The following is a 27,090-nucleotide window of genomic DNA, read 5'->3' on the forward strand; positions in this document are numbered from 1 at the left end:
GAACTGCAAGATCATGACCTGAGCTGAAGTCGGACCCTTAACCGACTGAGCCACCCAGGCGCCGCTATTTTATTTTATTTTTTAATGTTTCTTTATTGGGGGGGGGGGGGGCTAGGGAGGGCAGCGAGAGAGAGGGGAGGACAGAGGGTCTGAAGCAGGCTGTATGCTGAGAGCACAGAGCCCAATACAGGTCTCGAACTCACGAACTGTGAGACCATGACCTGAGCCTACGTCCCATAAAGTGGGCCCCACACCAACTGAGCCGCCCAGGCGCCCGGTAACGACTTATTTTTAAAAACAGCCTAATTTAGATTTACAACAGGGAAGTCCCAGGCCCTAGGAGCCAGGCACTCTCGTAAATTTCACAGGCCGGCTGTCTCCCTGCTTTTGGCTTTCCTCCCCCGCCCCCGTCTCCTCCCCCCCCTCTTCCCTCCCGCCCCCGCCCCTCCCCCACTGCCCTCCTTACCCCCCTCCCCCACCCCCATACGCTCCGAGCCTCCCCCCCCCCCCCCCCCCAGCCCCGGCCTTCCCGGAGGCCTGGAATCCCGGGCAGCCACTGGCCCGTGGGGATCCGCCGCCCTCCGTCACCGCGCGTCCACTTCCGTCCCGGCGGGAGGCGCCTCCCCTCCGCCTGCCCCGACCGTCCCCGGGGCCCGGCGGGCAGCCTGGGCGCGGGGAGAACCCAGGCTTCCGGCGGCGGACAGGTAGGTGCGCTCTCCGCGGGCGCGCGGGAACGCGCGCGGCCCGGCGCCGCGCTAACTCGGCGCGAGTGTTTGCAGCAGCTCGAGCAAGTCTGCCCTGCGCACAGGTCCTGAGCCGACCAAAAAGCCCTTTTCCCAAACCTTTCCCCAAAGCAGCAGGACATTATCACCGCAGAAAAGCAACCTGGGCCGGCCCACTTGGGTACGTTTTCCTGTCCTGTTCAGCCAGCTCTGCCAAAAACGTAGCTGCAACCGTGCTGTGCAGAAACTCGTTATTTATTTTTTCCATAGAACGCTGTGTCCGGAGCCTTTCTTCCATGCCTTCGAATGGAATACTGTTTGTAATATTGTCCTACAAGTTGGGCATTTCAGTTGTGTGGTTTTTGCCAGTATAAACCCGTGGGGAAGATGAGCCTATTTGCATCAAAATGTAACCAAACCAAAGGAGAGTTTGTCCCCCCCCCCCCCCTTTCCAAGTGCTGCAAGCCAGTACCAATCGACATCAAGCTTTTGCAGAGGAGAAAAATAGGCGATTTATTGGTGTGGCCCCCCAGGAGACCGGGGGGAGCTAATGTTCAAAAGTCCAGAACTCTCGGATGGCTTGCATGAGGGTTTTTAAGGGCAAAAATTTGGGGGAAGAGGTCTTGTGAGAAGGTGGACACCTTTGATTAGAGGCCCATGAGGTCCTACTAGCAGGTGACCTGGTGCCACTTCATCTGGTGCCCTGGAGGCCTTTTCCATTTCAAGGAGCTTGGAATCTGGAAAATATCTTTATTTCTTATGTTAGAAATTGAAGCAAGCATTCGTATCCCTTGAGCCTAGGCCTTTTTGTTCCTTGGCTGGTCTGGCTGTGCCTTGGGTAGATATGACCTCTGGTGTTTCATCCTTTCATCTGAACTGACAAGAGGGATGCGGGCTTCAAAAAATCATTATGGGGGGCACCTGGGTGACTCGGTTGGTTAAATGTCGGACTCTTGATTTCAGCTCAGGTCATGATCTCGAGGTTCGTGAGGTCAAGCCCCGCATCGGGCTCTGCGCTGACAGTGTGGAGCCTGCTTGGGGTTTTCTCTCTCTTCGTCTCTCTGCCCCTGCCCCTGCTGTGTGTGTGCTCTCTCTCTCGCTCTCTCTCTGTCTCCAAAAAAAAAAAAAAAAAAAAAATTATTATCCCCATTTGGCAGTATTTCCTTAGGGTGGGTACTACTGGGTCTAGAGAGGAGACCGTGGGTCTAGCATCATGGCATCTTTGGTGCTCGGTACCCAGTGCGTGTTGCCAAGAAGGACTGCACGGGTCACCCACTCAGCCTTGTGGGTTGGCAGGCGAAAGTGTCTCCTCTCCTAGGCCTTGCTGACATAGGGGACTGCGATCAGGCCTCCTTGCTGATGGAAGATATAAGCTGATGTTTTCAAAGCCCATTTCAAATAAGGTGGTCAGAAGTGAGCCCCACAGGTGTCTGGGGACATGCTGTCCAGGCCTCAGAACAGCCTGAGAGAAGCCAAAGGCAGCCATGTGATAGGCTTGTTTGCAGGCCGGTGGGTCCTCATCACATCTACCTTTCTAATCAATGCTGTCTAGACCTGTCCCCTATGGAAAATAGAAGCATGATTGAGGACAAATAGATCTGGAGTTGTTGAAGTTGGTAGAGTCATCTGTGGGTAAGTAGGGCCCTGCTTTCCCAGCTGCAAGATCAAAACTCAGTTGCCAAGCAAGTTCCTGCAGTGTTTACCCAGTGAAGGGAAAACACCGAGCCTTCCCCTTTAGCCACTGCCTTCCCCTGTTCCCTTTCAGCCTTTGTTTGCTTGCTGATGGTTTCCAAATCTCTGAAGCTTCTAGAAATTTCTTCCTGGACTTCTTTGCTTGTTGCAGTCCCACCTACGCCAATTCCCTTTGCTCGTTGAGATCTGTTTTCTCTGTTTCTGCTGGAGAACTTCACTGCACCGGGAAGTCTGACTTCCGAGCTATTTACGTCCCTGAGGGTATGAAAGTAGGAAAACCCCATCCTCTGGGCCATACGTCACCATCCATTTCTCACCGTTTTGACTTCTGGAGAGAAAAGGGGAATGTTATTCAATAGCGTTGTTAAAAGATCGTTTTCAGGGGAAGGTGAGAGCATGAGTCTCATACAGACAGAAAAATGAGCACATGTTGGGGTGCCTGGCCGGCTCAGTCGGTAGAGCATGCAACTCTTGATCTCGGGCTTGTGAGTTCGAGTCCCATGTTGGATGTAGAGAGATTACTTAACATTTTTTTTTTTTAAATGAGCGTGTGTTAAAGATTCTATTTTATTTATTAAAGAAGGAACCAGGCAGCTTTTATAACTGATTCAAAAGAGAAATCAAGAAGGACAGGTATACATGGGGCAAAGGAATGCCTCAGGAAGGTTCATGTTAGGGGAAGGGGCGGGAGCTTTTATCCTGATGGGGTCCCAATAGTTCAGCAGCTGCTGCGGCCAAGGTTAAAGAGGTTGCTACCTGTTTTCTCTCGTAGGGTTTTGTTGGTTTCCTGTCTCACATTGAGGTCTTTCATCCATTTTGAGTTTATTTTTGTGTCTGGTGTAAGAAAGTGGTCCGGTTCTCCCAGCACCATTTGCTGAAATGGGTGATGGGCATTCAGGAGGGCACTTTTAGGGATGAGCACTGGGTGGCCTATGTAAGCGATGAATCACTGGGTTCTACTCTTGAAACCAAGACTACATCGTATGTTAACTCACTTTAAAAAAAAAAAAAAAGAAATGGAAAAAAAAAGGAGGTAAGGCAGGACATGTTAGCTCCTTGGAATTGGCATCAAACAGGCACCAGTGATCCCCATGGGTCTTGACTTGTGATATTGTGGAGGTGCTTGGTGCGTGAAGCAGGGCTGCAGGGGGCTGAAGAACAAATCATTCATTCATGGCGTTTGTCAAGGAACGGAAGGCAGACCTTATTCAGGACCTTTGGGATAGGTGTAGGGTCCACCGCAGTGGGGTTTTACAGTGGGGGAGAGAGATTGGGCTCAACCCTGGAAATAGCAAAGAAAAGTGAGGATTTATAGCCAGGGAGTGGGGTGGTGGGGGTCAGTGGATGGAAAATGACTAAGAGGAAACATCACAGGGGATGGGAGTTCTGGATAAACCGACCTAACAGGGTTCTTGCAGGAGACAAGCCTGAGAGATCAGACATCGCCTGGGGGTGAGGGGGTGGACGATGAGCAACCAGATCAGATATCAAGGGTCAGGGATTCTGTGAAACTGACTTAGCGGGATTCAGCACAGCAGAGATGCATCCAGAAGCCCCACACAGGCCTGTTTGAGAAGAGAGGTCAGCGGAGCTTGGTGAGGGAGAGAAGGTTGGTTAAGGGGCCGTAAAAGTCACTGTGGGAGAGTGAGCCTTGAGATCAGTCACATGCTGGTGGCATCTTGGGTGAATGTCATGGGCGGATCATGAGCATTAGCGCTGCCGGCCAGTGTGGCCTCGCCAGAGAAGGTGCGAGTCAGGCTCTCCTGTGCAGGGGTGCGTCTCAGTTATCCTTGGCACCATGAGGAGGGTTCTGAGTTCAGAGGCTTCCCTAGTGGAGACCACGGATCTGGTCTCGAGGTGGCCGGTGAGTTTTGCCAAGCCCACCTGTCATGATGCAGGAAAGCTCTTCCTCTCCTCCTCCTTCCTCCTTCCTCCTCCTTTCCTCCTTCCTCCTTCCTCCTTCCTCCTCCCTCCTCCCTCCTCCTTTCCTCCTTCCTCCTTCCTCCTCCCTCCTCCCTCCTCCTTTCCTCCTTTCCTCCTCCCTCCTTCCTCCTCCTTCCTCCTCCTTCCTCCCTCCTCCCTCCTCCTTCCTCCTTTCCTCCTTCCTCCTTCCTCCTTCCTCCTTCCTCCTCCTTCCTCCTTCCTCCTTCCTCCTTCCTCCTCCCTCCTCCCTCCTCCTTTCCTCCTTCCTCCTTCCTCCTTCCTCCTCCCTCCTCCCTCCTCCTTTCCTCCTTCCTCCTTCCTCCTCCCTCCTCCCTCCTCCTTTCCTCCTTTCCTCCTCCCTCCTTCCTCCTCCTTCCTCCTCCTTCCTCCCTCCTCCCTCCTCCTTCCTCCTTCCTCCTTCCTCCTTCCTCCTTTCCTCCTTCCTCCTTCCTTCCTCCTCCTTCCTCCTCCTTCCTCCTCCTTCCTCCTTCCTCCTTCCTCCTTTCCTCCTTCCTCCTTCCTCCTTTCCTCCTTCCTCCTTTCCTCCTTTCCTCCTTCCTCCTCCTTCCTCCTCCTTCCTCCTTCCTCCTTCCTCCTTCCTCCTTTCCTCCTTCCTCCTTTCCTCCTTCCCTCCTTCCCTCCTTTCCTCCTTCCTCCTTTCCTCCTTCCTCCTTCCTTCCTCCTCCTTCCTCCTCCTTCCTCCTCCTTCCTCCTTCCTCCTTCCTCCTTCCTCCTTCCTCCTTTCCTCCTTCCTCCTTCCTCCTTCCTCCTTCCTCCTCCCTCCTCCCTCCTCCTTTCCTCCTTTCCTCCTCCCTCCTTCCTCCTCCTTCCTCCTCCTTCCTCCCTCCTCCCTCCTCCTTCCTCCTTCCTCCTTCCTCCTTCCTCCTTTCCTCCTTCCTCCTTCCTCCTTCCTCCTTCCTCCTCCCTCCTCCCTCCTCCTTTCCTCCTTCCTCCTTCCTCCTCCCTCCTCCCTCCTCCTTTCCTCCTTTCCTCCTCCCTCCTTCCTCCTCCTTCCTCCTCCTTCCTCCCTCCTCCCTCCTCCTTTCCTCCTTCCTCCTTCCTCCTCCCTCCTCCCTCCTCCTTTCCTCCTTTCCTCCTCCCTCCTTCCTCCTCCTTCCTCCTCCTTCCTCCTTCCTCCTTCCTCCTTCCTCCTTCCTCCTTCCTCCTCCCTCCTCCCTCCTCCTTTCCTCCTTTCCTCCTCCCTCCTTCCTCCTCCTTCCTCCTCCTTCCTCCCTCCTCCCTCCTCCTTCCTCCTTCCTCCTTCCTCCTCCCTCCTCCCTCCTCCTTTCCTCCTTTCCTCCTCCCTCCTTCCTCCTCCTTCCTCCTCCTTCCTCCTTCCTCCTTCCTCCTTCCTCCTTCCTCCTTCCTCCTTCCTCCTCCCTCCTCCCTCCTCCTTTCCTCCTTTCCTCCTCCCTCCTTCCTCCTCCTTCCTCCTCCTTCCTCCCTCCTCCCTCCTCCTTCCTCCTTCCTCCTTCCTCCTTCCTCCTTCCTCCTTTCCTCCTTCCTCCTTCCTCCTTCCTCCTTCCTCCTCCCTCCTCCCTCCTCCTTTCCTCCTTCCTCCTTCCTCCTCCCTCCTCCCTCCTCCTTTCCTCCTTTCCTCCTCCCTCCTTCCTCCTCCTTCCTCCTCCTTCCTCCCTCCTCCCTCCTCCTTCCTCCTTCCTCCTTCCTCCTTCCTCCTTTCCTCCTTCCTCCTTCCTCCTTCCTCCTTCCTCCTCCCTCCTCCCTCCTCCTTTCCTCCTTCCTCCTTCCTCCTCCCTCCTCCCTCCTCCTTTCCTCCTTTCCTCCTCCCTCCTTCCTCCTCCTTCCTCCTCCTTCCTCCCTCCTCCCTCCTCCCTCCTCCTTTCCTCCTTCCTCCTTCCTCCTCCCTCCTCCCTCCTCCTTTCCTCCTCCCTCCTTCCTCCTCCTTCCTCCTCCTTCCTCCTTCCTCCTTCCTCCTTCCTCCTTTCCTCCTTCCTCCTTCCTCCTTCCTCCTTCCTCCTTTCCTCCTTCCTCCTTCCTCCTTCCTCCTTCCTCCTCCCTCCTCCCTCCTCCTTTCCTCCTTTCCTCCTCCCTCCTTCCTCCTCCTTCCTCCTCCTTCCTCCCTCCTCCCTCCTCCTTCCTCCTTCCTCCTTCCTCCTTCCTCCTTCCTCCTTTCCTCCTTCCTCCTTCCTCCTTCCTCCTTCCTCCTCCCTCCTCCCTCCTCCTTTCCTCCTTCCTCCTTCCTCCTCCCTCCTCCCTCCTCCTTTCCTCCTTTCCTCCTCCCTCCTTCCTCCTCCTTCCTCCTCCTTCCTCCCTCCTCCCTCCTCCTTCCTCCTTCCTCCTTCCTCCTTCCTCCTTCCTCCTTTCCTCCTTCCTCCTTCCTCCTTCCTCCTTCCTCCTTCCTCCTTTCCTCCTTCCTCCTTCCTCCTTCCTCCTTCCTCCTCCCTCCTCCCTCCTCCTTTCCTCCTTTCCTCCTCCCTCCTTCCTCCTCCTTCCTCCTCCTTCCTCCCTCCTCCCTCCTCCTTCCTCCTTCCTCCTTCCTCCTTCCTCCTTCCTCCTTTCCTCCTTCCTCCTTCCTCCTTCCTCCTCCCTCCTCCCTCCTCCTTTCCTCCTTTCCTCCTCCCTCCTTCCTCCTCCTTCCTCCTCCTTCCTCCCTCCTCCCTCCTCCTTCCTCCTTCCTCCTTCCTCCTTCCTCCTTCCTCCTTTCCTCCTTCCTCCTTCCTCCTTCCTCCTTCCTCCTTCCTCCTTTCCTCCTTCCTCCTTCCTCCTTCCTCCTTCCTCCTTCCTCCTTTCCTCCTTCCTCCTTCCTCCTTCCTCCTTCCTCCTCCCTCCTCCCTCCTCCTTTCCTCCTTTCCTCCTCCCTCCTTCCTCCTCCTTCCTCCTCCTTCCTCCCTCCTCCCTCCTCCTTCCTCCTTCCTCCTTCCTCCTTCCTCCTTTCCTCCTTCCTCCTTCCTTCCTCCTCCTTCCTCCTCCTTCCTCCTCCTTCCTCCTTTCCTCCGTCCTCCTTCCTCCTTCTTCTAAGATTTTATTTTTAAGTTATCTCTACACCAGCATGGGGCTCAAACTCACAACCCCAAGGCCAAGAGTCGTGTACTCCGTGACAGAGCCAGCCAGGTGCCCCAGAAAAGCCCTCCTTGACACATTTTATAAGCCCCCCACCGTCCACGTCAGACCCCCTGTCCCGTCCCTAAGTAGGCGGAAAGCGCAGCACCGTCGCTCACGCAGAATGACCTCACGGTGAAGGTCATGCAGAAGGAACTTCGTGTTTCTGTAGAAAACCTCGGTCATCCGTGGGGCATCCTTCCCGGCCCGTGGTCTTTGAGCCGCTGCAACTCCTTCTTTGTAAGTGGCCAGTAACCAACAAGTTAGTAAGTTCTGTCCTGTGTGGTGGGATTCATGGCTTCCTCCCTCCTGCGGAAAACTCCGTTTTCTGTCCTGCAATTTCAGCTGTGCTGTCGTCCGTATGCATTCGTGCTCTTTTCTTTTTTCCTTCGAACCAGTTCTCACATCTGCCTCGTTCCTTCTTCTTAGAGAAGTAAAATCCCTCACGTGTTCATTTTTGTAAATCTGCATGAGAGTCGTGGTTTTCCTTTCCTTGTGAAAATTATCCTTTAACAAATGTATCATTTGGGGGAGGGAGGGGGCAGAGGCAGAATCCTGGAAGGGCTGTAGAGGACTTTTAGTGTCCTCCTGTCAGTGGGGCCCGCCTGGGTGTGCTCCCCCAGGCGCTTTCCCTGGGAGCCACAGGGGGGCCACAGGGGGGCCACAGCGGGGCTGTCCATGGAAACCAGCTTCCCTGCCCCGTGGCCTTGGCCCAGGACACACAATGCACTACTCTGCTACATGAGGGGTCTGGCCGGAGTCCCGCCTTCCACACCCAGGCCTCTCCCTGCCACTGCCTGCTTGCGTAGGATGCATCCAGACAGTGGCTCTCCTGGCCATACACATTCCTTCTGGAAAGTGCGTATTAATTGGGGGCACCTGGGTGGCTCAGTCAGTTGTGTCTGACTCCTGATTTCGGCTCAGGTCACGATCTCACGGTTTGTGAGTTCAAGCCCTGCATCGGGCTCTGCGCTGAGGAGTGGAGCCTGCTTGGGATTCTCTGTCTCCCTCGGTCTCTCTGCCCACCCCCCCCCCCCACTTGCTCTCTGTCTCTCTCAAAATACATAAAAATAAACTTAAAAAAAAGTGGGTATCAATTGAAGATAAAGTAAAAAGATTCAGGCTTGAGGCCCCTTTGGAACGGCTAGGATTTTTCGTGGTCTCCACGTCCCCATAGGACAATCCAGGTAAGCAATCAGCGTAAGGAATCGGCTGTCAACAAATAGCGCATTGGACGTAAAATTTACCGCTCTTGGTGCTGGATTGTTGTGACTTCTCTTGCTAATAATAGTTTCATAACCTAGCTTGTGAAAACAAAACCGTGGGGAATAGATTCAAATCTTCTTTGAGCAAAAGACCAGCTCTTAATATGTGTTTCCTTAAAATGTAAGTTATTTGCCTTCCAGAATATTCTGGAAAGCATAGGAAATAATCTAACAGCCACCCATATTCGTGTGACCCACGCAAAACAATTGGAACATTTTGTCCTTAATCAAAACTTTCTGGGACTCCTGGCTGTCTTAGTCGGTACAGCATGTGACTCTTGGGCTTGGGGTTGTAAGTTTGAGCCCCATGTTGGGTGTAGGGATTACTCAAAAATAAAAATCTTAAAAAAAACCCAAAAAACCACTTTCTTAGGAAGTTGAATGTAACAAATGCGGTTAAAGCCAGCTGTCCCCATCCTTTCTCCAGCTAGTAACCACTGGCTAATCGTGGTGTGTTTTATTCCCATGCATCACACTTTTACTACAGGATATTTATTAATAAAATAAGTACTATTTTGGGTTCTTGGTCTTTATTTAGCATCAAAAAGGACATTGTCTTTTTATGTAGCATTATATTTCTAAGATTTATATCGGTAAATACACGTGTAGTTTATTCACGGAGTAGTTATGAATCTATTTGTTTCCTGGGGTGGCCGTAACAAATTACCGCAAACTGGGTCACTTAAGACAACAGAATATTTTCTAAAGGTTTTTTTTATTCTTAAGCCATCTCTACACCCAGCATGGGGCTCGAACTCACAATGCCGAGAGTTAAGAGTTGCACGGTCTCCACGCTGGGCCAGCCAGGTGTCCCAGGACAACAGAAATTTATTCTCTCACGGTTCTGGAGGCCAGAAGTCTGCAGTGAAGGTGTCAGCGGGGCTGTGCTTTCTATGGACCTACAGAGGGGGATCCTTCCTTGCTTCTCTCCCAGCTTCTGATGGTGCCCGGCCATCCTTGGTGTTGCTTGGCTGGTAGATACTCCAGTCTCCACCTATGTCTCCATGGGGCCTTCTCCCCTGTGTGTTGCTGTAGCCAAATTTCCAAAATTAGGGGCAGTGGCCACCCTAATCCAGTATGACCTCATCTTAACTTGATTACCTCTACAAAGCTCTATTTCCAAATAAGGGCACATTCATAAGTTCTGGGAGTTAGAACTTGAACATACCTTTTGAGGGGACACAACTCAGCCCACAGTAACGACTAAATCGCAGTTGACCCTGTTTTCCTCCTGAAGGTCAATTCGATTGCTTCCGGTTATTGCCGCCAGGAACACGCCTTCTGTCCTCACCACGCGCTCATACACACAGGTGTAAATCTCTCTAGGGAGTACACCCAGCTGTGGCATTTCTGGGTTGCAGGTGTCTTTATCTTTGACTTTGCCAGACCTTACCAGACCAAAGTAGTCTGTCTCGCCAGAGTTTGTATTTTGAGTTTGTATCAGCTCACGTTCCTTCCTCTTTCCCTGTATGGTCACCAACTCTTGGTGTTAACAGACCTTGTTGCCAAGCTGATGCAAAATAGTGTCTTTCTTAGGTACAAAATAGTATAATTTCTTAAATACCAGTGAGGTTGAATGTCTTTTCGGAGGTCTGGGTGCCACTCAGGGGCACCGTTTTGTGAGTTGCCTGTTCAGATCTTTGGAGCATTTATCTCTTGGGTTTGTCTTTTCCTTGTTGATTTATACGGATTTTCCCTGTATGTTATCTGGATACTAAATCTTCTGCTTTGAGAATAATATCTCAAATAACAATATCTCTTCCCCACCTCCACCACCCCCTGGGCTGTTTTGAAGCACATCCTAGATGTCTGGCTGTTTCATCGGTATATACATCAGCAGGTGGCTATAAAAGATACAGATACACACACACAAAACCATCACTTTGATAGTCGTATCTGGCCCTTGCCCACCAGTCCGTTGACAGTAACTCTCAATATCACGAGACATCCAACCAGTTCAGTCTCCCCCAGTTGTCTTATAAGTGGTTTTTACAGTCACCTACCGCTGTGGGTTGCATTGTGTGTCCCCAGAGTTCATAGGTGGATGCCCTAACCCCCAATGTGACGGTATTTGCAGGTGGGGCCTTGGCCGATCAGGTTGAGATGAGGTCATGAGGGTGGGGCCCCATGGCGGGATTCGTGCTCTTCTAAGAAGAGGCCAGAAAGCTTGCGTGTGGGGACACAGCGAGAAGGCGGCTGTCCGCAAGTGAGGAGAGTCCCCCTCAGAGCCCCACCTTGCTGGCACCCTGACCTTTGACTTCCAGCCCCCGGAACGGTGAGAAACACATTTCTGTTGTGCCAGCTGCCCGGCCTGTGGTATTTTGTTATGGCAGCTCGAGCAGACTGATACGTACTTAGTGAAATTTATTAACCTTTTTCTTTATGGTTCATGTTTTTGGGTCTAATGTAAGAAATGCTGCCTTGCTCCAAGATTCAAGGAAAAGGTGTTCCCCTTTATTTTCTTCCAACAGATGACTTTCGCTTTTCTACTCAGGTTTCTAACCATCTGGCAGGGCAGCGACGTGGCAGGTAGGGATCCAAAGTGATCTCGTCGCATCTTACGCCCCTTCATTGGCCAGTCCGTCTTTCCACCTCGGGTCTGCTTGTTCACCGTGGATCCGCCTGCCCCGTAGTGACCTCCAGAGCCTGGTCTGTTCTGCTGCATCTCGCTGCCAACCTCAGACCACCATCCCGGACCTGGCTGGGGGCACATGGCCTCAAGGACCGTGTACAGTTCCCTGGTCCTTCATTTTCCCACTTCTTTTGTCCCCTCCCCCCCTGCTCTCACCCTGACTCTGTTCTCAGTTTTCTGAGCAGATGCGCGGAGCGTCCTAGGTCCCCTGCCCCGATGTCACCCACCCCTCCTCCGCCTCCCCTCCTGGGACCGAGGAGGACCCATCCACGCTTCCAAGGAAGGTGGGTGGTCTCCTCCCTGGGCTGACCCCAGCCCCCCTCCCCTAGCTCACCTAGCTCTAGGGTTTGTGAGCAAACAGCTAAGAAAGAATTTTGGTGCAGAAAGGTGACCTTATTATAGCATGGGGACAGGCCCTGTGGGCAGAAAGAGCTGCCCTGGGGTTGTGAGGAGGGACTGGTTGTGTACTTTTTAATTAGTGGTAGTTAGGGAGAGCGGAAGTCCCTAAGGAACTTGGAATCAAGGCTTTCAGGACCTTGAGGGGCTAGCTGCTGTTAAGATAAGCTTACTTTTAGGCTTTTTGTTTTTTCATGTTTATTCATTTATTTTGAGAGAGAGAGACAGCACACGCAGGGGAGGGGCAGAGAGAGAGAGAGAGAGAGAGAGAGAGTCCGTGTAGAGCCCAACGCGGGGCTCGAACTCGCACACTGTGAGATCATATGACCTGAGCTCAAAGCAAGAGTCAGACGCTTAACCGACTGAGCCATCCAGGCGCCCCGAGGTCACTTTTAGTCTTTAATTAAAGTGAACATTAAGGCACTAAGGCAGCGGTGAGTTCCTTGAGGAAGGTCACGCTCTTACGTGTCAGGTGTCAGTGGGCTGCAAGCTGTCAGGAAATTTAAGCTACGTTTCTCTTGCCTTTGTGTCCCTCATCACCTGGCACCGTGGGTGGGCTGGTTTTGCTTTGTTTTCCTCTGTGAGGCACCCGTTCTCATCCACCTGTAAATGTACTAACATTTCTTCCGTTAAAAAATAAAAAGACCTGTTGCTCTCCCTTCCCTCCGTCTGCTCGCTCTCTTTGCCCCTCTTTCTGGTAAAAGCCTTGAAGAACTTCTGTGTTCACGCCGTCAGGTGCTCCCCTCTCATTTTCCCCCAAGCCCGTTTGCCGTCATGGCCACCAGACCTGTTCTCGTGGAGACCACCCTGACGTCCACGCTGCTGAGCCCTGTGGCCACCCCTCTTGCAGAATGCCGGTGTCTACAGTCTCCCTCCTTGAAAACTTGTCTTCATGTGGCTCCAGGCTCGTGAATGGGGGGTTCTTCCCTTCTGACTGTTTATATTCTCAGGCTCACTCTTTCCCCAGTGCTTTTAATGGTGAAGGCCCCAGGGCTCGCTCGCTCTTCTAGATCCTTCTTCTTCCTTATCTCTTCTTATCTAATCATTCCTTTAATCATGCCATTCACGCTCGAGGTTTCCAATACTATGTACTGCTGATTCTCGTTATTTACAGTATAGTTGACTTTGAACCACATCGGAGTGGGGGGGGGGGTTAGGGGCATGGACCCCTGTGCAGTCAAAAAATCTGCATGTAACTTTTGACCCCCTCAGAAATGTAGTTCCTTATAGTCTGCTGTTGATCGGAAGCTTTTCTGGTAACATAAACGGTTGATGAACACAGAGGGTGCATGCTCTGTGCGTTGTACACTGTAGTCTTACAATGAAGTGAGCTAGTGAAAAGAAAATGGCAAAAACATCATAAAAAAAGAGAAAATACATTTGCAGTCCTGGGCTGAATTTATTGGAAAAAAAAAATCCACGTGTAAGTGGACCGTGCAGTTCAAACCTGTGTGGTTCAAGGATCAGCCCTAGAACGTGGTTACGTTCTATAAAGTCACAGGGACACTGAACTAGCAAATACTGAACCATGGTTCCAAGAGGAAGTACAGGTAGGGTTCTATGAACCTCTGGTCATGTTTCTGTCGACTGATCAATGCATAGCCTAGTTTTTTGTGTGTTTCTGTGTAGAGACACCTCATTTAATACATAGGTGATTCATTACCATTGAACTCGCAGTCAACAGGTGTAATGTGTGCCTGAACTAAGCTTGTCTACTGCACACGTTATCTTTGTAGGCACATCATAGCCTTCGTGCCCTGTTACTAGACAGCTCTTCACTACTGTGCATGGAGTCCATTCTTTAAACACCGCAATCACCACCAAAAAGCACAAAAATGCAAAAGATGTGGCGCTAAATAGAAAGCGAAAAGGATACTTGTTTACAGCGTGAGGGCTGATATGGGAAGGCGGGGCGTTGCCTTGTTCGACCTTGGCCGGGACCGTGCATGTGGGTGACTCAGATTTTCAGGGCTTTACAAAAGTCCGTGGATGGTCGCAGTATTACTGCAAGTATTGATTTTGGAGTTGCAAATAAGTTTTGTGACTAGGCAACTTCACGTGCACGGAAGCGGCAAAAAATGAGGCTTGGCTGTGTAGGCTGACCATACTGTATCAAGTTTGTACTTCCGGCTTGGACCCCTGCCCCAAACTTGCTGTTCTGCGCGGTCCGCGGAACTTTTGGAACAGACATTTCAGACTTCCCGGGCTCCGCATTAAGTCCTGACCTCTTCAAACCTGCTCTTCCCACGTGTCCTCCTTCTCATTTAAAGACAGTTGCTCAGGGGCGCCTGGGTGGCGCAGTCGGTTAAGCGTCCGACTTCAGCCAGGTCACGATCTCGCGGTCCGTGAGTTCGAGCCCCGCGTCGGGCTCTGGGCTGATGGCTCAGAGCCTGGAGCCTGTTTCCGATTCTGTGTCTCCCTCTCCCTCTGCCCCTCCCCCGTTCATGCTCTGTCTCTCTCTGTCCCAAAAATAAATAAACGTTGAAAAAAAAAAATTAAAAAAAAAAAAAAAAGACAGTTGCTCAGGCAAAACCCCTCATCCTCCTGTCTTTCTTTGCCTCAGTTGGCTTTCCCTGCAAATTCTATCCAGATCCTAGCCACTGTCAGGGGCTTTATTGGCCCTCTTCAGTGGGTGGTGTTTTTTATTTTTTTTTAATGTTTATTTATTTTTGAGAGAGAGAGAGAGAGAGAGAGAGCGAGAGCACACAAGCAGGGGAGGGGCAGAGAGAGGGAGACAGAGGTTCCAAAGCAGGCTCTGTGCTGACAGCAGCAAGCCTGATGTGGGGCTTGAACCCACGAACCGCAAGATCATGACCTGAGCTGAAGCCTGACGCTCGACAGCCACCCAGCCGCCCCAGTGGGTGGCGTTTTTTGTCCTGGATTGGGAACGTCTTGCTCTGAGTAGGTTTGCTTCTGCTTCTGCTGGTGCCCAGGGATTTCACTGCCCAGGGTCAGTTATTGGGTTAAATGTCATAGTCTAGGTAATCCTACTTTGAAAGGACAGTGGACATTTGGGGGGACATTTGGGGGGTTATTTTTACCTTCTCTGGGTTTTCTAATCACAGTCTTAGTCCTGGTTGGTAGAATTTTCTTTTTTTTCTTTTGTTATTGTTTTTTGTTTGTACGTTCCCCACTAAATATAAACCTTTTGGGGCTCTGACACTGCATGGGGTGTCAGCCATGGATCCCTATCTTGTGGGGTCCAGAGGCCTCACTGGACACATCCTAAGCATCGGGTGGTGTTAGAGCTCGTTCCTGGGTTTAGCCTTCTCCCCGGTATCTCTGGGCTCCCTCAGTGTCTGCTCATGCCAAGCCGATCCTGGCTTCAGGTCTCCTCTCCAATCCTGGCTAATCCAATCCTCTTCAATCCCTTCTTTTCCTATGAGTTCCCATTTTAATTTTTATCCGTTGGTTACATTTACTTAGGTATTTTGAGTGTTTGTAATGGGAGTGGATTCCTGTTAGCTCTAATCTGCCACGCTGCTAAAATCCCAGGTTATCAGTGATTTCCTCCATAAATACACGATATGTAGAGTTAAACTTAATTGTTTTTCGTACTCTTTTTTTAATGTTTATCTTATTTTGGAGAGAGACAGAGAGAGAGAGAGAGCAGGGGAGAGGCAGAGAGAGCCAGAGACAGAATCCGAAGCGGGCTCCAGGCTCCGAGCTGTCAGCACGGAACCCAATGCGGGGCTTGAACCCACGAACCGCGAGATCGTGACCTGAGCTGAAGTCGGCCGCTTAACCGACTGAGCCACCCAGGCGCCCCATTTTTTGTGCTCTTGATTTTAATTTACTTACTGCGTACAATCTTTGGATTTGCACCATTCAGATCCTAATGCATGTTTCTCTCTCAGTAGCCCAACTTAAATATCTCCAATGGCTAACGAGGCTCATCCTTGTCCGTGTGACATTGGCCATAAGATAGAGTATGGAGGGATGGGGCGCGAAGTTCAAGTCGAGCACATCAAGGCTTATGTCACCAAACCCCCCTTCGACACGGGCAAGGCTGTGATCGTCATTCAAGACATATTTGGCTGGCAGTTGCCCAATAGCAGATACATGACTGACATGATCGCGGGAAATGGATACACGTATGTATGCGGTTCTGTTTCTTCACTTCATGGAAACCTCTGTGATCTATCTTGCTCCCTTCAGGGAAAACAAAACCACAACACCCTGACCGTGCGCTAAGCTGTCGACGTCCTTGTCTCGCTGGGCACAGGTAGATGGGGAATGTGAATCACACGAACCTAAAACAGCACCTGGAGGCCACCGCTCCCTCCGCTCCCAGCCCAGTCCGGCCAGCAGGCTGCCCGGGGCTGGGGTTTCTGTTGCCCAACGGGGTCCTTTGGGTGGAGACAGAACATGAAAAATGAGCAAAGCCGCCCGTGATCTACAAAGCCCCCTCACAGGCGTACAAGTCCTCTCTCCTTCAAAACGACCCCCTGAGGTTGGGCAGAGCAGGGTGCAGTCTCTTCTTCAGGTCAAGAAAATGAGGCTAAAAGTGGGTAAGCGACCTGTTAAGGTTACAGGGCCGACTGGCACTTGAACTTGGATTCTTCTGACCCAGGCTTCAGGGTTCCTTCGATGCCGGGAAGGAAGCACAGCTCCTCCATCCCTGGCGATGACCTTTATTTTCGGAAGCAGGTCTCTGGCCAAAGCCGTGTTGACCCACCCTCCGGGGTTGACGGGATGGGGGGGGGGGTGTCCGCGGACGCAGTGGACTGGCTTGTTTTCTCTGCGTGGCCCATTTCAGAACCTGCAGTAGACCTTCCCCTCCGGGCAGGGGGCGGGGGAAAACTGCTTAGTCATGGTGACTGGACACGCTCCCCAGATGTACCCTCTGACCGGAGGCTAACTCGAAAGGCCAGCTGAGCGTTGTGACTCCTCCAGGGGGTCGGGGACACCCCTGCGCTCACCACCCCGCCCCTCCCGGGCCCATGCCTCCCGGGTCTCCATCCTGTGCCATCAGTCTCGTGGGGAGGGCGCCCTGTCCGACTGCCTCGTCATCTCGGATGGGCTGGGCTGCAGGCGGCCGTCAGAGGCCGTGCACCTACGCTTGTGAAATCCCAAGTGGTGTGGCCCGGTGCCAGCTGGCCTCTCGGATGTGATCAAAGCTGGCTCTCGTGGGCACCACTTTTCTTTTCCCCTGAAGCAGAATCTCCCTCGTCGCCCGGGTCTTCATGAGCGTAAGCAAATACCGAGTGCCGCCAGCTCCAAAGTGAAGGTCAGTCGACGTCCCTTTTTTGCAGAGCCATCCTTCCAGACTTCTTTGTGGGGCAAGAACCCTGGCAGCCTTCTGGGGACTGGTCCACCTTCCCGGACTGGTTGAAAACAAGAGACGCCAGAAAGATCGACAGGTAAGTTATCACCCGTGTTTGTGCTCCCCCTCCTCCCCGCCCCAGGGCCCCTGGAGAGCAGAGAAGCGCGTGTGACATCACCACTGGGGCGCCCACCCTCCCTCCCCTGTGGCAGGACTTCCATGGACACATGCTTTCGTGCAGCACAGAGTGTGTCCCTGGAGGTGAGGTCCCGGCAAGGGCTCCTGCGGTGCCAGCAGGCTCGTCTGCTTCCCCCTTCCAGAAACTTCATGGCACTGATGCCAGGGGAACTTTGCGGAGGTGCTGCTTTCCGGGCGGTACGATTTCCCTTGACAAGGGGGCTTTCGGGGTCCACAGGGTGGACATTCCTTCCTTCCTGTCCTGGCTGCAGAACCAGGGGAGACAACGGGGAGAGAAAAGACGCCAGAGCCAACACCAGCCCCGGCTCCATTACCGCTCAGCTGGTTGGAAACCCGAAGGGCCGTCTCCTCCCCCAAGCCGAGACCTGCCCCTGCTTCCCCCCTCCACCCCCGCCCCGAGACTTTGGGTCTTTACGCCAGGGCTAGACTGCCATCGTGCCAGGACCCGGGGAGCATTGAGAGGGAAAGCGGGGGATCCCCCAGGATCTCAGCCTTTTAGGAAATTAGCTCCAGGAGTCCAGAAGCAAGGACCAGACCTCCCAGCTGCCAGTCACACACCCTCTTCTGTCTGGACTCAGTGTGGAGGGGGAGAGGGGCAGGATTGTTCTCTGATGCCCAGTTCCTCCTGAGCAAGTAAACGTGAGCCCAAGGCAAAGGAGCTTCCCCACCACCAGCCTTGACTCTCACCTTGGCCACTTGTCCTGAAAGCCGTCCTTCCCTGTCACCTGACTTTCTCCCACCATGCACCTGAGCCTTGTTTTTTTTTTTTTTTTTTAATTTTTTTTTTTTAATGTTTGTTTACTTTTGAGAGAGACAGAGACAGAATGCGAGTGGGTTAGGGGCAGAGAGAAAGGGAGACACAGAATCGGAAGCAGGCTCCAGGCTCCGAGCTGTCAGCACAGAGCCCGACGTGGGGCTCAAACTCACGAGCTGTGAGATCATGACCTGAGCCGAAGTCGGACGCTCAACCGACTGAGCCACCCAGGCACCCCGAGCTTTGGTTTTGATAAACTGCTCCCCCAGCCCAGCTTGGCGGAACTAATAATGTGGTCCTCTGCCTGTGGCCTCTGGGTCCCTAGGACTGTCTGTTCTTTTCTTCTATCACCAGAGTGCCCTCCAGAGTTGGCCCCTCCTTCCACTGGGCTGGTGGACCCCAAGCAGACCTGTGCCCGTAGCCCCAAGGGGCCTTGGGTCCTGCTGAGTGCCCCTTCCTGCTTCCCCGGCCCTGCCTCACTCCCCGCACTCACTGGGCCACCTTCTTTTAGGGGCCTGTGCAGGGTGGCAGCGCGTGGTGGCTCAGGCCAGGGTCATCCTAGGAGACTCTCTGTGCAGCCTGTGGGGCGTGGGGGGTGCTGCCCGCTGCCTTGGGAGCTCCCGGCAGGCGTGGCCCAGCACCCGGGCTGTGTTAACAAAGTCGTCGTCCAGTCCCTCACTGTCCTTGGGATGGCCTCCGGATGTCAGCCGCCTTGTCTTTCTCTGCCCCATCCTGAGGAGTCTCCCTGGGATGAAGGCCTGGCTCCCCCACCTCAAGTCAGGGGCACCTCCAGGGGCCAGGGCGCTCCAGGCTCCCCTGGGGAACTGTCCGAGGCCTGCGTGGAGCTTGCCACTGCTAGGTTCTCCCGTGCAGACCCCACTTCTTCCCTCCTCTCCCGCAGTGCTGGCCCTGAGATTCCTGGAATAACTCCCCTGCATGCTTACCTTTCCCAAGTCCCTCCTGGGGGACCTGCAACCTCAACCTGAAACCCCAAGAAAAACAAAAGGAAGCAAGACGTTCAGAGCAAATGAGAATTAGAAGCACAAGAGGCTGGGATGTGAATGCAGAGATTCAGCTTTGCATGTGGGGCTGGGGTGGGGGAGGGTAGCTGTGTGGGCCTGCCTTCCATTCGTGAGCACAAAGCAGAGGGGTCGTTTCTGGCAGGTGTGGGAACAGGCCAGTGGGACTCTGCCACAGGGGAAAAGGAGAGCTATGCACTTAAAAAAAAAATTTTTTTTTTAATGTTTATTTCGAGAGAGAGAGACAGAGTGCGATCAGGGGAGGAACAGAGAGAGAGAGAGAGAGGGAGACACAGAATCCGAAGCAGGCTCCAGGCTCTGAGCTGTCAGCACAGAGCTTGATGCGGGGCTCAAACTCATGAACTATGAGATCATGACCTGAGCTGAAGTTGGACGCTTAACCGACTAAGCCAGCCAGGCGCCCCTAAATAAAAATGAGACATTAAACAGAAACACTGACTTTGAAAGGAGACTGAAACCCTTGTGTCTGGTCAAGTGTCTTTTGTTTGCAAGTAACAGAAAACCCATCTTGAATGCTTACTGTTTACATAGTCATGGGATATTTTGGTTTATAGAACTGAGAAGAGGTCGTTTCTGGCTTCAAGCAGGGGTTGGTTCGCAGTGCAGAAAGTATCCCCAGGACTTGCCTTCCCAACGTGTCTCCACTCCACATCCTGTGCACTGGCTTCATTCTCAGGCAGCTTTTGCCTCTGAGTGGCAAGATGGCTGCCGCAGCTCCAGCCCCTCCATTGGTCTCTTTTCCCGCAAGCCAGTAAAATTCTCATTTTGCCCTGATGGTTATGACTCAGTCACAGGTCCATCCTTCAACCAATCACTGTGGCCAGGAGATTGCTATACTCTGGTGGTCAGCCTGACCCACATACTTCACTCCTGGAACCTAGGGCAGAGTTCCCAAGGTATAAGAATCAAGCATGGGTTGGGGGAGAGGTTCATCCAAGGCTAAACTTTGGTGCTCCCAGAAAAGTAGGGAACACATTCAGAGCAGCATGAGCAAAGGCCTGTTCACTCGAGTTACAGTATTTTTATGGAAATGGCCTCTTTCTTGTTCCCTCCAATGAAGGCAGTTCTTTTTTTTTTAATTATCATTATTGTTTATTTAATTTTGAGAGAGAGAGAGACAGAGTGTGAGCTGAGAAGGGGCAGAGGGAGAGACACACACACAGAATCTGAAGCAGGCTCCAGGCTCTGAGCCGTCAGCACAGAGACTGATGCGCGGGTCTCCAACCCACCGACCGAGAGATCATGACCTGAGCTGAAGTTGGACACTTAACCAACTGAGTCACCCGCGCGCCCCAAGGCAGTTATTCTTGCGATCAAAGCATTGAAGGAAAACCTAACGCCCCAAATGTCAAAAACCATTGCTTGTTCCATTTCAGTTTGCAGAATTACTTAATTTCTGCTAACATTATGAAAGTAACTGCACGCAGTGTTATGATACACGTATTTAAATGTGCTCAAGGATATGCTATGACTAAAGGAGAAAGGAAGGAGGAAGTGCAATGGGATGGCTTTCTTTTTCTTTTTCTAACTTGTAAACCACAATTCTTCCTTATCAGATCAAGCAGGACTTTCTGGCTGGCCTCGCAGCCCTGCCTCCGTTTGGGTGTATTGCTTTTAGTTGAAAACGCAGAGTTCCAAACAATCAATTTGCAAATGAGCCATTTACCAGACTGGGCCACTATTCTTGGTCCTCTCCTGGCTTAAATAGTCCTGGTGGCTTTCCAAATCCCCCCTCTGCTCTTTGGGGACACCGGAGGGAGGAGTCTGGAGGTGCTGAGTTGGGATGTTAGCTGAAGGGGTGAACGTGCCAAGTTAGAGAGTTTGGGGAGCCGCCCAGTTACGGCTGGTGCCTGCCAGAGGAGGGCGGGCCGGGGTGCTCGCTGGGGGTGGATCTTGGGATCAGGCCTTAGGAGTGGTGCTTTGGCCTTTGGCCTTTATCCGGAGGCTGCGGAAAGCCAGAACTCTGCTTCCAGCTGGCATGCAAGCTGGTCTGATGTGTGGTTTGCTGAGAGCCCTCTGGCAGCCCTGACAGGTGGTTGGAGGAGGCTGGGCTCGGAAGGGAGACCCGTGGGGAGACGGGTGGGGGGATGTGCGTCACTCAGGCAGGACGAAAGTAGGAAATCTCAGAACGTCAAGGAACAGCGGATGCCGAAGCCCCTGTTACTGTTGGTACAGCACTTGCTGTCCAGCTCACTCCCCAGGGGGCTCACAAAATCCCTCTTGATTGTGTGTGTGTGTGTGTGTTTCACTGTTGCCTCCCCCGCCACCACCCCGCCCCTATTTTATTGAAATATAATTGACACATAATGTTGTATAAGTTTAAGGTGTACAATGTGCTCATTTAGTACATTTATATACTGCAAAAGGATCGGCACCATAGCCTTAGCCCACACCCGGTCCTGTCACATAGTTGCCGTTTCTTTTTCATGGTGAGAACATTTAAGGTCTACCCTTTTAGCAGCCTTCAAGTCTATCACACAGTATTGCTCACTGAGGTCACCGGCTGCACCTTATACCCCCAGGCTTGTTAATCTTCTAACTGGAAGTTAATGTCATCTGTCCAGTCTCTCCCCCACGCCCCACCTGCGGTACCCACTCTGCTCTGTGTTTCTCTGAGTTTGGCTTTTTAGGTTCCACATATAAGTGATCCGAATCTGTTGATTCTTGGATAACTTTCTGTTCTAGAGAGGTCGATGCTGTCTTGAGGTTTCTGAAACAGCAGTGTCACGCTCAGAAAATCGGCGTCGTGGGATTCTGCTGGGGCGGAGTGGCTGTCCATCACGTGATGATGAAATACCCAGAATTCAGGGCAGGGGTGTCCGTCTACGGTAAATCTGCCTTGTGCATTTTACGCGATGGGAACAGGAGTGGTTGAGGGACACCCGGGAGCCTCTTCCCAAACTAACGGTTCGGGGAGCAGCGTAGACCCAGCTGTGCAGAGGTGGCCCGTCTTGAGGGAACTGGCTTTAAAAATGTGAGCGTGGAGGTGGAGGTTGGTAATGCAGTAACCAGAGGAGTCACCTAACCCGAGGTCTCAATTTCTTCACCGAGGATGAAGGGGGTCACATTTATTTCTGTGGTAATGGTGAATATCAAACAATATTCTTTACGAGGAACATCTGTGAAGGTATTTTTCCAAGATAGCAGTTATTTTCAACCGCACATACACACACACACACACACACACACACACACACGCACACAATATAAAGGAAGGAAAGAAAAGGAAAAGCGACTCTAAAATGTAAGCAGCAGCATAAACATTGTAGCCAAACCAACCGCACGTATGATAGCAGTGAGATAAGAACATTCCATCTCTATATAGAAATGGCATACTAAGTTCACAGTGTAGAAGCATTCGGACCATAAAAATGTTAAAAAAAGAAAAGATGTGGAAGGCAATTTGGCTTTCTTTCATGATAGTATATTGTACAGTTACACAAAGGATTCTTATTTGGATTAATGGTTTCTTGCTGTGGCATTTTTGCTTTTAGCAAGAAAAAAAAAAAAACCCTTTAAATAGTAACTTACCCCAAAGTTAATAGTCAGTTGTCAGCTGCCGCTGTGCAGAGGGGGCTGGCTGTTCCGGGCCGTTCGGTGCCCTGGTGTGAAATAGCCTGGTGGACGCCTCGCCAGCACCCCCTGCTGGCCGCTGTTGCACACTGCACGAGCTGCAGAGCCCGGCGGGCCTCCAGGGCGTCAAACCTCGGTCCAGCCACACAGTGTGGCCTTAACAGAGCGTGGCCATCTGTCCTGTGGCTCCCTGCTTCTAGAGACGAGTTCCAGGTTGAGGGGAGGCTCTCTGGGCTCCCGCAGGAAATGGAAACAAAATTTCCATTATTTTCTCCCTACTGACTGGGACCCTGTCCTGCACCAAACTCGAGTCAGGCTCCACGGTGAGTCTTCCTTCCGAGGAGGCCCCGACCGGGCTCTGACATTGGCCCACTGGGGCAGTTCAGAGAGAACCCCCTACTTTTGATGTCTGTCCAAGTTCCTCACACCCCGCCTTCCGTCTCTTGTCAGCAAGAACCCTGTCCTATCACCTGGCCAGAATCCGTCTTACCCCAGTGTTTCCTCTTTGTAATTTTCTGCCCACTGCCTTGCACCCTGCTCCTTGGCTGAAAATCCCCACTTGTCCTTGTATTTGGGCGGAGGGATCTCTCTCCCCTCACACCCTCCTGTGCGGTGGTCCCCTTTGAATACAGCCTCCTTACCAAGTGTCAGAGTAATCTTTCCTTTAACACTACGGTTCTTCTTAGAGGGGCAACATATGGTACCTCTTTTGCTTATTTTCCTGTAGGAGGGGGCACACCCACGGTGGTTGTCCCCAAGGCAGGACAGGCTTCTGACCAAATGCTCTGTGATTCTGAAGGATGAAAGGTAACTTTTGCAGACGGACCAGGTGGCACATCTGAGACTTGACACTCGTGGTCTGGTCTGGGCACGGTTACCCCGTGGAACACTGTATGAACGGGGCCCCTCGGCATACTGAGGCCAGAAGCCATGGGGCTTGTGTGGACCATGAGAAACTTCTAGAACAGTGGTGGTCAGAAGGCGCAGATGGAGAGTCGTCACTTCTTTGTAAATGAAGGCGTGCCCCACGAGGAGGGAGCATTTTCGGGGCTGCTTCTGTATCTTTGCATGCAAAGCCGCTGCAAGGTCTAATTCCGTTATTTGTGGCCTGACCCAGTGAAGGAGGTGGAGAGCAGGAAAGTCGGGCCACTTGCGTGGAATTGCTAGAAAGAAAATAAACAAAACCCCCAAAGCACAGATTTTACTTTGAAAAAAAAATCAAGCCAAACCCACATGGTTTTCTGAGGCGCGTGTGTGGAAATCCTACCCCCGTGTCCCTGTCCCCCATTTCCAGGCATCATCAAGGATTCTGAAGATGTGCACAGTTTGAAGAACCCCACGTTGTTCATTTTTGCCGAAAATGATGCTGTGATTCCTCTTGAGCAAGTAAGTCGGTATCTTTTCTCATTTTCTTTTTTGCTTATTTTCCTGTAGGAGTGGGCACACCCACAGTTGTTGTTTCGATTTTTACTTTTTGAGGGAGAGAGAGAGCGAGTGAACTCAGGGGAGGGGGAGAGAGAATCCCAAGCAGGCTCACACTCAGCTCGGAGCCCGACACGGGGCTCAATCCCACAACCCTGAGATCATGACCTGAGCCGAAATCAAGAGTCTGATGCTTAACTGACCGAGCCACCCAGGTGTCCCTCACCTCTGTATTTAATGACATGATTTGACCTTTCGGGGAAAATGTCTCAAAGGGTTCATTTGTTCCTCCAAACATTCTCAACGTGAAAAATTTAAAGATGGGTTTTATTGGGGAATTTAGGGATTGTAATCCTCCGAATGTGCTCTTGGTGGGGCCTGGTTACTGGGCATAGAAGCTCGGCCTCCCCATCCTCCCACATGGAACCCGGGAGTTCAGATAAAGTGTGTTCTTAAAGACATGAGCGTGTTGGGGATCCCGGCTGGCTCGGTCGGTGGAGCATGCGACTCTTGATCTCGGGGTCGTGAGTTCGAGCCCCATGTTGGGATAGAGTTTACTTTAAAAAAAAAAAAAAAAGAAAAGAAAAAAACATGGGTGTGTTAAACCCAGTATGTTGATAAGAAAAAAGCAGAAAATTGTGGTTCAAAAGCAGTCGCTTAGAAATTGTTATTATTCATAACTAATACACTATATTAATATAAACTTAAAACAATTTATGCTTGACTATATTGAGTATTTTGTTATATATCGAATGAGTATTATATTATATATTGAATGATACACAAAAGATACTAATTTAATTTCAAGAAATTGATATTGCATCGAATTTTTACATTGCTTGGGATGCTCTCCTTTGCCAGAGCCGAGGACTCTTAGTTGTCAAATTAAAAGTAACAAATTCACAGTAGCTACGGAACTTAAGGCACCGATGTTAGACTTCTTTTATGAGCATTCAGAGAGGATTTGGAGAATGGAAAATATTACCAGATTGTTAAAATCATACTGTCATGAAATCTTCCGCATTATCAGGTCTCTTTGCTGACCCAGAAGTTGAAAAAACACTGCAAAGTGGAATATCAAATTAAAACATTTTCTGGGCAAACCCATGGCTTCGTGCATCGAAAAAGAGAAGACTGTTCAGCCGAGGACAAGCCCTATGTTGACGAGGCAAGAAGGAATTTAATTGAGTGGCTGCACAAGTACGTTTAGCAGGGGCCAAGGGTACACTTTCTCAGAATAGCTCGCATCCAGAAAATTGCTTTGGGATACTTGGGTCGTTTAATTTTTACTATCTTGATATAAAATAAATCCAGGAATCCTGAAATTCATTATTCCATCTCAAACATAAATGCAGTAGGAAATGTTAATGCATGATACAATTTAATTTTGAACACATACACTAAGGGAAAAACAGGTCAGTACCTGAAGAATTTGAATGGTAGAGTTAATATCCTGTTAGCAAAAACCTAGGGCTGTTTATGGACCAGCTGACAGCTCAGCCATGGACTTCGTGGTTCTTCATTAAGTACATTCTTTAAAACGATGGGTGTGGCAGAGCCATGAAGAGCATGAATTGTAAACTCAGATTCAAAGCCCAGCTTCCTTGGGCATTTGTCTGTCTTAATACGGATGAGTCGGTCATGTTCATGGATTGCACTGTGAGAAATACTGAAGCTAAAATAGGGTTTCGTTGACCTAATTATATTGAGCCAATAAACTTACTTTCTGAATGTGTGGCTTTTTCTAAAAGCTAATAAAGAACAATGGATTAGAGTGACTGGCCGTCTCCCAAGGAAGTGATTTTCCAGAACGTGGGCATCTTCGGGGCCCAGGGCCTGGGATTGCGTCAGGAATCACTCGTGCATTCAGTTGAAGGGTGGTGGCATACAGGGTCACGCTTCAGTTTTTATATATTTTAATTGATTTATATTAAATTGCGTGCACAGCTCAGGTCCTCGGCATTCCTGGCCACATGCCGTGCGCAGCATGGCGGTAGGAGCTACGTGGGGCAGAGCCAGTCGGCACCAGTAAAGGCCCTGCCTTCTAGCCACGCCGTTGACTTTCCTTTAACCCGGTTACCCTCCCCCCACCCGCCCCGTGACAGTCCCGCACTTGGTGTTCTTCTGTGCCAGCTGAGAGTTCTACTTTGCAAACTAAGCAAGCCTCGGCTAGACGGCTGTGCACTCCCACTGGCTCCTGTGAGTCTGCAGATCCGGAAGGGTCACCTCGTGTCCCCTCACACCCCGGCCCCGGCCCTGCCACAGGTGCCCTCCATCGGGTGGGACCAGGGGGAGGGCATTTTGCTTGGGTCCTGGGTTGAGGGTGGGGCTCTGGGTGGAGAGGGGAACTCATGGCACTTCCACTCTGGAAACCGGGGACCAGAAGGGTGTCTGCGGCTTCCAGCATCCACACGCACCCCTTCCTTTCTTCCATCGCTGGGCTTTTGGAGTCCCATGTGACTGATGGCTTTACTTTTTTCTGTGACAGCAGAGGGGTGACGAGAAAAAGGGAGGAGTGATGTGGACCTCACCCCTGCAGGAAAATGGAGAGGAGGGGAGGGATTCCAGGGCACTTAGAAGAGAACTGGGAGGGCAGACACAGCCACCCGTCCGAGGTCTGTGTAGAGATTATGCTGGACAGGGAATCCGGGAAGAGAAGCAGGGCCGTCTGGAACATCAGGTTTCTCGGGCTGCGAACAACAGAGAGCCTAACGCTGGCTCAGAGAAGAACACTCCTAACGGGGGCCGAGAGTGGTTCAGGGCCGGGCCCTCTCCTCACGGGCTCACTGTAGGCCTCTGCCTCACAGAACACCTGCCAGAGCAGGGAGCGGGGGCAGGGACCGTCTGTACCTATTCTTATGAGGGAGGGAACTCCTTCCCAAGAACCACCCCCTTAGTCTTGGGCTCCCAGCCTCCAGAACAGTGAGAAAGAAACACTGAAGCCACCGTTTCTGGGATTTTTGCTCTAGGAGCCGGGACAGGACCGTTATCTATGGAAGTTTCGGGCTTACTCTATCATTTTTGAGAGGTCTGCCATATATCCAATTCCACACAGTTCAAAGGTCATTCCTTCAATGGTGTTCCAGGATAAGGGGGCTAGTGCAGTGGACAGAACCACGCTTGTTACACGGACATGCTTTACACACT

The 27,090-nt window shown here is 51.6% G+C and overlaps 1 protein-coding gene across 5 annotated transcripts; it reads left to right on the forward strand.

Annotated features, from left to right (window-relative positions):
* Positions 1-512: 512 nt before the first annotated feature.
* On the forward strand, positions 513-25,723 carry CMBL (carboxymethylenebutenolidase homolog). 5 transcript variants are annotated; one of them, XM_043601114.1, is made up of 6 exons: positions 513-704; positions 15,551-15,784; positions 16,946-17,053; positions 21,634-21,776; positions 23,816-23,907; positions 24,974-25,723. In XM_043601114.1, exons 2-6 carry the CDS (start codon positions 15,570-15,572, stop codon positions 25,151-25,153), a joined length of 738 nt encoding a protein of 245 aa, XP_043457049.1. In that variant the 5' UTR covers positions 513-704; positions 15,551-15,569; the 3' UTR covers positions 25,154-25,723. The 5 variants fall into 5 exon arrangements, with proteins under 5 accessions (XP_043457049.1, XP_043457015.1, XP_043457023.1 ...); XM_043601080.1 differs by having other exon boundaries at positions 520-704; positions 15,548-15,784; XM_043601088.1 differs by lacking the exon at positions 513-704 and adding an exon at positions 736-903 and having other exon boundaries at positions 15,548-15,784.
* Positions 25,724-27,090: the final 1,367 nt, after the last annotated feature.

This window comes from Prionailurus bengalensis, chromosome A1 (assembly GCF_016509475.1).
Source record: "Prionailurus bengalensis isolate Pbe53 chromosome A1, Fcat_Pben_1.1_paternal_pri, whole genome shotgun sequence".
NCBI classification, from domain to species: domain Eukaryota; kingdom Metazoa; phylum Chordata; class Mammalia; order Carnivora; family Felidae; genus Prionailurus; species Prionailurus bengalensis.